General features: G+C 48.4%; 1 protein-coding gene across 13 annotated transcripts in view; it reads right to left on the minus strand.

The window, feature by feature from the left end:
* Positions 1 to 10999, minus strand: part of PLS3 (plastin 3) — an 81659-nt gene extending 70660 nt beyond the window's left edge. For 2 of the 13 annotated variants that reach the window (XM_042851199.2, XM_042851198.2), the window contains exon 1: positions 10297 to 10450. In XM_042851199.2, the coding sequence (XP_042707133.2) occupies positions 10297 to 10422 (126 nt within the window). In that variant the 5' untranslated portion in view covers positions 10423 to 10450. Of the gene's footprint in view, positions 1 to 4616; positions 4765 to 9489; positions 10142 to 10296; positions 10451 to 10898 lie in introns of those variants that run through there. The other 11 variants (XM_042851203.2, XM_065556796.1, XM_065556792.1 and 8 more) reach the window with 11 other exon arrangements.
* Between the last annotated feature and the right edge of the window lie 320 nt (positions 11000 to 11319).

The following is an 11319-nucleotide window of genomic DNA, read 5'->3' on the forward strand; positions in this document are numbered from 1 at the left end:
TCCTAATGGTCTAGAGCCATCTACCAAGATGTGAACCCATCATGCACAACTTCTAGCTTATTGGAAAGAACATTGTTTTTATCCAAATTGAGATGGGGTGTGGCTCACTCTCTAGCCAGGCCAAGAATATGCCATTCTAGTCTATCCTAAGACTGTTGTCTGGTGACCTTTCGTTAGAGACTGTACGTGCTATTTAGGGACTATGGGCTTGCTTTTTTTATACTAAACAAATCCAATTTCTGTGAAAAGTGAAGAGAAGGGAAAGGCAGATCTAGCCTGTGTGTTAAGTTTCAAAGAGATGGGCCCTGCGTTTAGCTCAGGATTAGAAAGTATGTTCTTTTCCGTTTTGGATATGGTACTTTAAGATGTTGCCTTAAACTTGTGCTCTTCAAGGCACAGGAACATAAACAAGTGTATTTTCTACGGGTAAGCACCATATTTAAGTTAAGTTACAACTGCACACAAGAGCCTCTGTTGAGTGTGGTGGTTTGTATTCATAGACTTTAAAGCCAGAAAGAACCACTAGATCACCAAGTCTGACCTCCTGCATATGACAGGCTGGTACATTTCGCCCACTTACCCCAGGATGAAGCCCAATAACTTGCATGACGAACGCACATTTTCCAGGCTGCTGAGGACCCAGGAAAGGGAATTCTGAGCCTCACCAAGGACAGGCAAGAGGATGGGCCAGAAGGTACATTTGGCCCATGAAGATTAACACAAGAGCAACATTCAGCAGCAATGAACTAAAACATCCACGTCACACGCTGCCCTCCCCATACACTAACCAGCCGTAGCACCACAAGTTGGCTCAACATCGGTAAGCCATTGTATTTCTCCCACGTCACTGCTTCCTAAATATCACTGAAACAAGGGTTATAGTACAGAACAGCACGTTGCTAGTGCCGCTTACTGGGGGAGAGAGAAGGAGTCAGGCAATAGAATTATTAAGCAATGAATTCCCCCATTCCCCCTCTCCCCCCAGGGAGCGTCCAGCTAGCACATCACTAAGGTACTGCATGTAGGCACAAGCCCCACAGCGCCATACACAGTAGTACAGAGGGGACATTGGGAAGGCTGGTAGGTCTATGACTACACAGATCCACCAGCCAAGTACTCCTGAGTGTGTAATGGTCATGATATCGCCAGAAGCCCCACAGCTGAGATGGGAACTTTACAGCCTGGGGAATAGACATTTTGTTGCTACAATCCCTAAAAAAACTCCCTTTAAATAGTGCAGGGTTTAGATCCAACGCGCTACTGTGGAATTAGAAGCACTATCACAACGTTGCACCAAATCTCTGTGCAATACAGTACCGCACCAGCGTATTACCATGTTCCTTCCCGTACACGTCGTCTCACCCAGAGCCCGCGTATTTTATATCCGCTCTTAAATCCCAGCGTGATGGATTTGGGGCAGCTCTGTAACCATTTAGGAATACAGCATGCTGGCTGGTGGTCGGGGTGTTCTCGGTGTGAACAGACTCGTTCACGCAACAGGAGTTTGTGTGGAAAGACAGGAAAGAATGGCTCAAGATAGCCACTTCTCAGCACACACTGGACAGTTATTAAGGGACATTGCCAGCAGTGGCCCCACACTCCATTCCAGTCCTGCTTGTCCCCCTTACTCCTTCTGCAGGGATCCCAAGCCACCCTTGGCTGGGAGTGCCCCCCTCTCTAACCCACACCGCTGATGCTGCCAGGAGTCAGGTTCTCAGCACGCGCGGTCACACCGCCACTCGCGGAGCTCTGGCCCAGCGTCCCCCGGCTGGGCTGAGGGGGGGCCCAAGTCAAATGCTGGTAGTGTTGCAACCCTGCAGCCTAAGTGACGCGCCAAGTTGTTCCAGCAGCAGCTGTAAGGGTTTCATAAGGGACTCCTGTCTACATGAGGTCGGGCCATGGCCCTCTGGCTCCACAGCCTATGGACCGTTTCCAAAGCCGCTGGGGGGAAAGGTTAGAAATCCAGTTCAGCCTGAGCCTGACTGACAAGACCCACGTGCAGCAGGACTAACGCTTTGTTCAGGCCGGGAGGTTTGCAGGCTGTCAGCTGTCACATTAACCGGGTGGCTTAAGGTGACATGCTGTGGCCACTGAAGCTTAGCAGCACCCGTGGACTGTGCGCTGGAGCCCTACGCATGGCAGGTTTCAGAGAACGCGTGCCAGGCACATTCGCTGTTCTCTGCCTGCCTTCTGCTGGGGCTTCCTTGGGCAGCTATGCCCTGGCTCAAGAGAAAATGGTCTAACGTGCTCTAAAACCCACCTGCAGACGCAGATTTCACTTTGGAAGAACTACCAAGGAAATTAGCATGAATGAAGTACAGAGGAGATGAGAGACTCTAGTAATAGGGCAGCGATACTCAGACCTCAGTGCTTCAGGAGCCAAATTAGCGACATTACCCAAGAGAGTCCCTGTCTCCTCAATATATGTTCCATTCTATATGCATCCGAAGAAGTGGGCTGTAGTCCACGAAAGCTTATGCTCTAATAAATTTGTTAGTCTCTAAGGTGCCACAAGTACTCCTGTTCTTTAGTCGTATTGAAACAGTGACACAGGGGAAATATTTAGAGTCAGTTTCTCTCATATATATATTTTCTCTCACAGCAAAAGGACTGACCAAGTATTATTATTTTACCACCTACAATGAGTTACTAGCCTAGTAGAAGTATCCTCACAGGTTAATCCTGGAATCACACAGTGTTTTATAGCATGTGCTGCAAAAGCCACTGGAGCCACGTGAAAGAACCACTTGCGGGTCCCAAGCCTCAGCCGGAATCTCCCTGTATCAGGGTCAGGTAAGCCCAAGTCAGGCTCCTCTACCTTTTCCCTGAACAACGGGGCTGCGCGTGAGCAAAGGACAGCAAGGGAGGGAGGACATGAAGGGTGTTGGAGTCCTACAGGGGATGAAGGGTTTGGTGGGGAGACGGCTCAGCCTCTCTGCCACCTTTGACCCTTAGGACTGTGCTGCCGAGGGGCCAGCGCGGCGCTAGATGACGACTCTTATTTGTGTCGAGGTTCATCCAAAGACGAGGCTTTTGAAAACCCGATTTGAGACGAGAACTTGGAAGAACTCTTTCCAAGAACGCAGATTTTCTCTGATCCCTCCACAATTAAGGGATTGCCCACAAAGGGGCCTTTGCTCTCTGGGAGCTGACAGAGCAGCATCGCGGGGGAGGGGGGACACCTTCCTCTGCAGTGAGGTACTTGGAGGGGGAAGGTAAATGGAGCCCCCTGTGCCCTCCCTGTCACCCAACGACGCCTCCCCACAGCTGCTCCACCAGGCCATGGGTGGGGCTCAGGGTCTTTCCATCTCCTCTACTGATCGCTGATGAGAGGAAAGCACCCAGGACTCCCGACCTGCCCCAGGTTGTCTCCAGCACTTGCCTCAGTCCTCTTCCCCTGATGCTGCTGGTTCTAGAGCAAGAGGGGAGGTCAGAGCAGCGCAGGGAAATGTGGGGAGGAAAGAAAGGGGTCAGAGCTGTGCACTGCAGGATGTCAGGGGTTGAGCGGTACCCCCCCAAACCTCTCCCCACACCCATGACCCCGCCTCCATTTGTCCCTGTGTCAAACTATGCCCCCCACTGGCAGCCATCCCTGCACCCTCTGCCCAGGGCCTCAACCCGTGGGGCGGAGAGAGAACCTGCATGTGCTGGAGAGGCAGAGAGATGGGAAATAAGGAGATGATGCAGGGCAGTCAAGGGGCTAATAGGCATCCAGTGTCTTCTGTGCCAATCGATCATTGCCAAGGAGCCAAAGTGGCAGGAGAGCCGGGCTGTTGAGCCACCTGAGTGCTGAGAAATTATTTAACCAAAACAGAAGTTAACTGCCCAAAAACTTCATTAACAAAACGTTACAGTTGCTCAGTGGTGATGGTCTGGAAGGCCACAAGACAAGTTCAGCTACACTCAAATCTCTGAAAATCCAGAAGCAAGGTGCTAAGGTACACACCACCCCTGCAACATAACCTTAACTCTGCCCTCTTTGAGCAATGCCCCAATGTGCCAAAGCAACACTGGCACTCTGTCCTTCCAGATGCTACAGAACTCTCTGGGGACACAGCACACGAGCACTGTAAAGGCAAAATTCAGGTTCAGGTCAGGCAGAGCAAAAAGGCATTACCTACCCCCAGCTACTCTCAAACTCTGCACAAATCACACAAACCACCACCACCCCCAACATGCTAACTGTTAACACCCCTTCACCCTTGCTTTGAGGGTTCATTCTGTGACATTCTGTTACCTTCACTTACCCCTCACTAAGCCCTGGAGACCAGAGTTACATATGTGACCAGACTGCTGACAATCCCCATGACAAGACAACCCTGTGCACCTCAGACAACCTACAGAACTCAGCATATTTGAGCCATCAAGGTACACGTGCACCTCTCATTTCATACCGAGATCTCTTCCAATCTGCTCCAACTAATCCCTTCACCATTCAATATAGCTACACAACAGTGAATGCAGCTGGAGTGCATGCAGATAAATGCTGGCATTCAAATCAGTGGAGCACAAAATGTCCTTGTCTATTTACGGCACCCCCCTTCTTGAAACATTCCCAAAGGCTACGACTTGCGTGTCACCTCTGCCCCCTGGAACTGGAGTGGCATGTTCCTTACCTTTGTATTTCTTCTTTTTCCAGAGACCTGCGTGTGGCTGAACTCTATGTCCTGGAAAAGCACAAGACACTACCACCCGGCAACCCACCTCTGCATTAAAGTTGTTGAGCAGTTAATGGAGAGTGGCCTGACACCAGGTGATCTGCCCTCAGCTAACCAAACCTGACAGGTGTACATACAGGCACCCTTTCCCCAGATATTGACAGAAGCATTTGTACACAAAACTCATTTGTGAGCCAGTCAACAAATGCAAATATAGTCGTCATTGCTTATACAACAGCCTAGCTCCTCACATGTCAATGAGAGCAGATGCATCAGGATACTGACAACAGAGCCTGTCTAAATATTTGGGATGGGCATGTGGGAGAGATGACCTCTCATTCATTAAATAAAGATAAACAGCATAAAGGGAAGTTAGAAACTCATGTGTTGCCCTAACATAAGATAACCTCCCTTACTCTTTTGTTTCAAGTAGGTTGCATCACTAGCCTACTTGAAACAAAGGATATTCAAGAACAGCTTTTGCTCTGCATTTCTGATAAGACTATTTGGCAGATTTAAAAACTTATCTCACCTACAGCCTTTAACTCTGGTAGGGACTAAAACTGCCATTCGCAGATCTGGAAGTTTCTGGAGAACTGTTGTGTTTTGCTTTTATAGGCTAATTAAACTATTTTTCAAATGAATCTTTTAGGAATACAGCCATCAGAAAGTTACATAGAACTCAGCGTGTACACACTAACTACTGTGTAGTCAGCCATATAAGTACTAACACATACGTCACACAGCAGCTGTTTCCAACATTTGTTAGAGGGAAGAGAGCTTCTTTGTTACAAAATTAAGTGAAAAAAAGTTTAACCTATCACATAATCCTGGTTGTCAGTCATAGAACTGGCATTGATTGTGCGCATAACTCACCGATGAAGGTCTGATTTTTATTACTGAAGTCATAAGACACCTCAATGTACATTATAGTTAAGTTTGGGTTTAAACCAAGATACAAGGCCTTAATTTAAACACTTTGTTTTGTCACTTTTCCATTACTTCACTATAATAGTCTTTGATAAAATTAAGTTCCAGCCAAAGTAAACTAGACTTTATAACGTAGTCCTACTTTGGAGGATGCAGAGAGGAAATCATGTATTAGCATGTGAAATTAGACAGTCTCTGACCATAACACTAGAGACACTTTCATCTCTGGATGTGGCCGTATTTCACGTTCACCGATACCTGTCAATTTAGCAGCTTGCATAGCTGGTTGACACATATTTCAGTCCCATGACGAGCATTCTGCTCTGGGGTGCAGTGCAATCCGCAGCTGTTAGTTTATAGAGTGTTGTGGGGCTCTATGAAACCCAATCCATCACAAGCAGGCCACACGTTGTAATACAATCATTTCCTTTGCCACTGGCAGTTCACATGAAAATGGTCTTGGGAAAGGGACAAAAGACACAGACATTTCTCTTTAGAGCATTTAAAAAAAAAATAATAATAAATCGATAATGTTGTGCTTGGCATTTAAGAGTCACAAAAGCTAGTTTACGTCAACAAATCAGTGATTGCCGCAAATCAGGAAGAGTTTTGACCATAATGAATGTTTTATTTTTTGTTTTAAGTGACACTACTGTAGCGAGGAACACTCGGAACGATGTGTACTTTTACCTTTGCTGAAAATATACCCTTCACGTTGCCCTCGCGCAGTCACCTACGTCTATAAAGCATTAAGTACAAATCTCATCTGGCAGGAAAGGTAAAAGCATTTCCATGACTTTAAATGAGGTGTTAATTGGCATTTTAACAGATTTACTGAATGAACACTGCAACCACAGTCAGATGATCATATTAAGATCCCAGTAACTAAGATGGTCGGACATTTGATGAAGACGGTTTTGTACTTTCCATCATGTTTTCTTTTTTTCTTCTCTCTTTTGTGTTTGTTTGGGGGTTTTTTTTGGGGGGGGGGGGGAGTTGTTTCTTTGTTTTGTTAAAAGTTTCTCTCCCCTGTTATGTTAAGATCCACACAAGTATCAGGGAGAAAAGTAACTAAGGTGCTGATCCTACAAATACTTAAGCACCCGTGCAGCTTTACTGGCACAAGTAATCATGCTAAAATTAGGTTTAATCTATACAGCTGTATGCAACAGTGTTACCATTTGCTGGACCTCTGGCAGCTGCTATGAACAGTAACTCCATTCAATTAATCCTTTAGGGATTGACAGACAGGGAGGATATAGTTGAGGGAAGGAACCAGAAATGTAGCCGTCTTTAACAGTTAGAACTGTTGTATCAACTCCTGCAAGGCAAAGGAGTTGTTACTTTAGAGCACAGGGCGACAGAGCAAGAGAGCCACTAGAACGGGGGTTCTCAGACTGGGGGTCGGGACCCCTCAGGGGGTCGTGAGGTTATTACAAGGGGGGCCGTGAGCTGTCAGCCTCCACCCCAAACCCTGCTTTGCCTCCAGCATTTATAATGGTGTTAAATGTATTTTAAAAAGTGTTTTTAATTCATGGGGGAGGGGGTTGCACTCTGAGGCTTGCTATGTGAAAGGGGTCACCAGTACAGAAGGTTGAGAACCACTGCACTACAAGGTCCTATACAGGTAAACTCAGCAAGCAAAACCATTTAACAGGGTGGCAGTCACCTCCACAAACATTCTGAATTCCAGAACAAGTTTACATTTCTGAAGTGAAACTGGGAACACAGAAATTAGTAAGGAAAGCGTCAGGGGAAGGGAGTTCCTCTGGATTTTTGTGTGATGTCCAAGCATCCCATCAGCTAGCTATCTGATGCGGTCATCAGACCCAATGCCCCACCCCATTCTGAAACCAACCACAGTAAAGCAACATAAAGCTAATGAAGAATGTGTACACTTCTAGAAACTTTGTTCTAGTCATCCAGTGTTATTTCACTCTTTATAAAAAGGAGAGCCTTGTCATATAACAGAGGGGTAGCCGTGTTAGTCTGAATCTGTAAAAAGCAACAGAGGGTCCTGTGGCACCTTTAAGACTAACAGAAGTATTGGGAGCACAAGCTTTCGTGGGTAAGAACCTCACTTCTTCAGATGCAAGCCTGAAGAAGTGAGGTTCTTACTTGCATCTGAAGAAGTGAGGTTCTTGGGAGCATAAGCTTTCGTGGGTAAGAACCTCACTTCTTCAGATGCAAGTAAGAACCTCACTTCTTCAGGCTTGCATCTGAAGAAGTGAGGTTCTTACCCACGAAAGCTTGTGCTCCCAATACTTCTGTTAGTCTTAAAGGTGCCACAGGACCCTCTGTTGCTTCTTGTCATATAAGTTTTGATAAAAGAACAAAGAATCTGAGTACAGTCACCCAAGGCTAAATATAGAGCAGTGAATTAAATAATCACTGCTGTGACCTTTTAATCTAGATAAAGAATAAGCAATCCATCTTCCACAAAAGGAGAACTCCTTCAAAAGAGTTCAGTTACATCCAGGCAACATCCTCAAATTGTTTAAACAAATCATGCTTGGTAAGATTAGCAAATTGTGATAAGAGCAGTGCCGTAACACTCCTAGTAAGTTACTTTCTAGCATATTTGTTTATAAAAAGAAGTCATTCCGCTCATTACAGCATGTTTGGAAGCATTCCAGTAGATCTGGCATCAGAGATCTACCATATATACACAATTGTACATTAACACTCATGGATGAATAAACAGTTGCAGAACATTACACTTAAATGATCATGCTTCTATCCATTAACATCCAAGAAATATTGTCTTAGACTGTGGGCCTACCAACAGGTCCCCTTTGAACAAGGCCTCTCTTCTTAAATATTGACAATTTCTCTACATTAAGATCTGCAGTATGTATACACATGTTGATCTCTCAAGCTATGTCCTAGCCACATCCACATTCCAGCTGTCATCTTTAAAATTAATGAATGTAATTCTGTCAGTCTGAAGGTTTTCTTTTTGGATTACCTTTAACTAGACTCATCTGAAAGTTCCTAAGTATTACTGGTTGAACAATATATCTGAATTCTCCAGAAAATGTTTCATCTGAGATATCTATTATATTTTATAGTCCATCTGCAGAAGAGACCAAAAACAGGAAGCATAGCTTTGGTTGTGCAGATACATTCCACCGGGATTTTGTAACATGTAATAATAGTCTCAGAGGTTATAATTCAATGGCATTTTCTCAGAGCTATAACAATAGGTCTTTAGAAAAATCAAATCAGTGATGTCCTCATATAAAATAAGGAACGTACCATAAAGCAAGCAGACATACTTCCCTACAGGAGGGAATGGTTAATATTCAACCAAGGTTGGGGGGTTTCCTTATTTTGTTTGTTTTTTTGCCTACATATGGAAGTCTCAATACAGATCCCCCACTCCTGTCTTTTGATAACCCCCCCCACACACACACACACACACATCTCCGCCCCAGAGCAAGAGTTAAATTTCAGTTAAAACATCAAGTGCATCAGATCAGATTAGACATTCACTGCTAGAGCTAAATGCTTGCAAATTCTTAAGAAGAGGAAATGTAATCCAGCCCCTCCTGGAAGAAGTCCACTCCTCACAGCTCTGCCCTACCAAAACACCAACATGCACAATCATTGTTCAGTGGATCTCTGGTCACACCGCCTTTCTGATCCCAAATTAGAGATGTATAAAAATAAACCAAAACAGTCCCCTATTTCCCTTTAGTTCAACACAGGTCTGTTGGATTAGAACCTTTCCCTTGCCCAGGGACTGGGCTACCTTTGGGCTACCTCTCTGCATAAGTAAGTTAGAAGGGAAATTGTAACGAATTCACTGTTTCCTGATATCACATGCAATTCACAGCAGCCGCCTCCTTTCCCCAGAGGAAGGCGCTGATCTTGCCATTTTTCCACAGGTTTAACTTGCCTGGAAGTCATTGAGAATTTTCAGCACCGATCATTTGCAGACGGATTTATGGGGCGCAATCGTTCAAGGAAAACTGCTCCGGCACCTCAGAGGGCGGCTTCCCAGCAGCACCCTCGTAAGGCTGTGGCTGGAGGCAGATCCGTGGAGGAGGCGCCCAGCGGGCACCGTTGCGAGCTTGCCCTGGCGTGATAACCCAGGGGGACTTCCAGGCGCAGGGCGCAATGTGACCCTCGCCTCCCTCCCCACACAGGACGCGGCTCTCTACAGCCGCCGGGGGCGCGGACAATAACAACTGCACCGGAGGAGACAAACCCCCTTCGCAAACGGGAGCTGCCGAGCTGGGTTCGTCCCAAGCGAGTCGGGCAGAGCCGGTCACTATTTGCAAACCAGCAGGGAAGAGTCTCGCCTACCCGAGCTCCGCTAGCGCCGGGGTCCCAGTGCCTGCGCCTCGCGGTTATTTAACGCTGGCCGGGCGGGGGCGGGACCTCGCAGCCAGGCGGGTTTGTTTTTAGCGACTTCGCTCCCGGCCAGTGCCCGAGGGGCGGCCGCAGAGTCCCCGCCAGCCCCGGACAGGGCGCGTCTGTCCCTGGGGAGGTGTAGCTGGGCTGGGGCCGCCCCACGCCGGCGGGACACGGTCCCAGGGCGGGTTCCCGGCAGCCCGGCTCCCAACCCGGCTGGCACCGGGCGCGCAGGGCGCACCGGGCTCCGGGGCCGCCGCCAGCGTCCCCCAGCCCCGCGCAGGGGGCAGCGCAGCCGGGCAGCTCCCGCCCCGCCCCGGGGACCCCCGCGCCCCCGGCCGCCACTCACGCTCCGTGCGCTCCGGCCGCCCCGCGTCTCCAGCGCCCGGCACCGCGCGGCGGGGCTGGCTCCGGCCGGCCGGCGGGGGGATTGGGCCGGCCGCCTGCACGTCAAGCCAGCCGCGGGCGGAGCCATCGAGTCACTCGGGACGGGGCGGGACCGAGCCGGCCGGGAACCTCCCTGCCCAGGCCGGGGCTGGGACCCCGGCTCCCCCGCCGCCCCTCCTGCGAGCCCCGCAGCCCACCCGGGCCGAGCGGCTCCGAGCCAGCGGGCGATGCTGGAGCGGGTCGGGCTGGGGCGCCAGGGACCCGGGGTTGTCCGCGCAAAGCCCCCTGTGCGCGCATCAGTGGCAAAGGCGCAGGTGACCAGCCGCCTAGACAGAGAAACTCCGTCCCCAGGTGGCGGCCCCGGAGCGTTTGCCCCCTAGCCCGGGGCAGCCCGGCGATTCGGACCCTGCGTGGCTCCAGCCGCACGTGCAGGTTTAGGGGGGTTCTGGTTTGTGTTCATTAACAGAGTAAAGTCAAACAGCGCCTCAGCATGTCCCAGTCTTGTCGTTTAACTTTTTACCATCATCAGTAAATTAAACTTCTAGAAACCCTACAATTACTTACCAAATTATAACAATGGAGAGGAGACCGGTGGCACCTTAAAGACTAACATTTAATTGGGCATAAACTTTCGTGGGTAAAAAAACCCACTTCAGATGCATGGAGTGAAAGTTACAGATGCAGCCGTTATATGACACATGAAGAGAAGGGGGTTACCTCACAAGTGGAGAACCAGCGTTGATAGGGCCAATTTGATCAGGGTGGATGTAGTCCACTCCCAATAATAGATGAGGAGGTGTCAATCCAGGAGAGGCAAAGCTGCTTCTGTAATGAGCCAGCCACTCCCAGTCCCTAGTCAAGCCCAAATGAATGGTGTTAAATTTGCCTGCATCTGTAATTTTCACTCCATACATCTGAAGAAGTGAGTTTTTTACCCACGAAAGCTTATGCCCAAATAAATCTGTTAGTCTTTAAGGTGCCACCA

The sequence above is a fragment of the Chrysemys picta genome, chromosome 9 (assembly GCF_011386835.1).
Source record: "Chrysemys picta bellii isolate R12L10 chromosome 9, ASM1138683v2, whole genome shotgun sequence".
Classification (NCBI taxonomy): domain Eukaryota; kingdom Metazoa; phylum Chordata; order Testudines; family Emydidae; genus Chrysemys; species Chrysemys picta.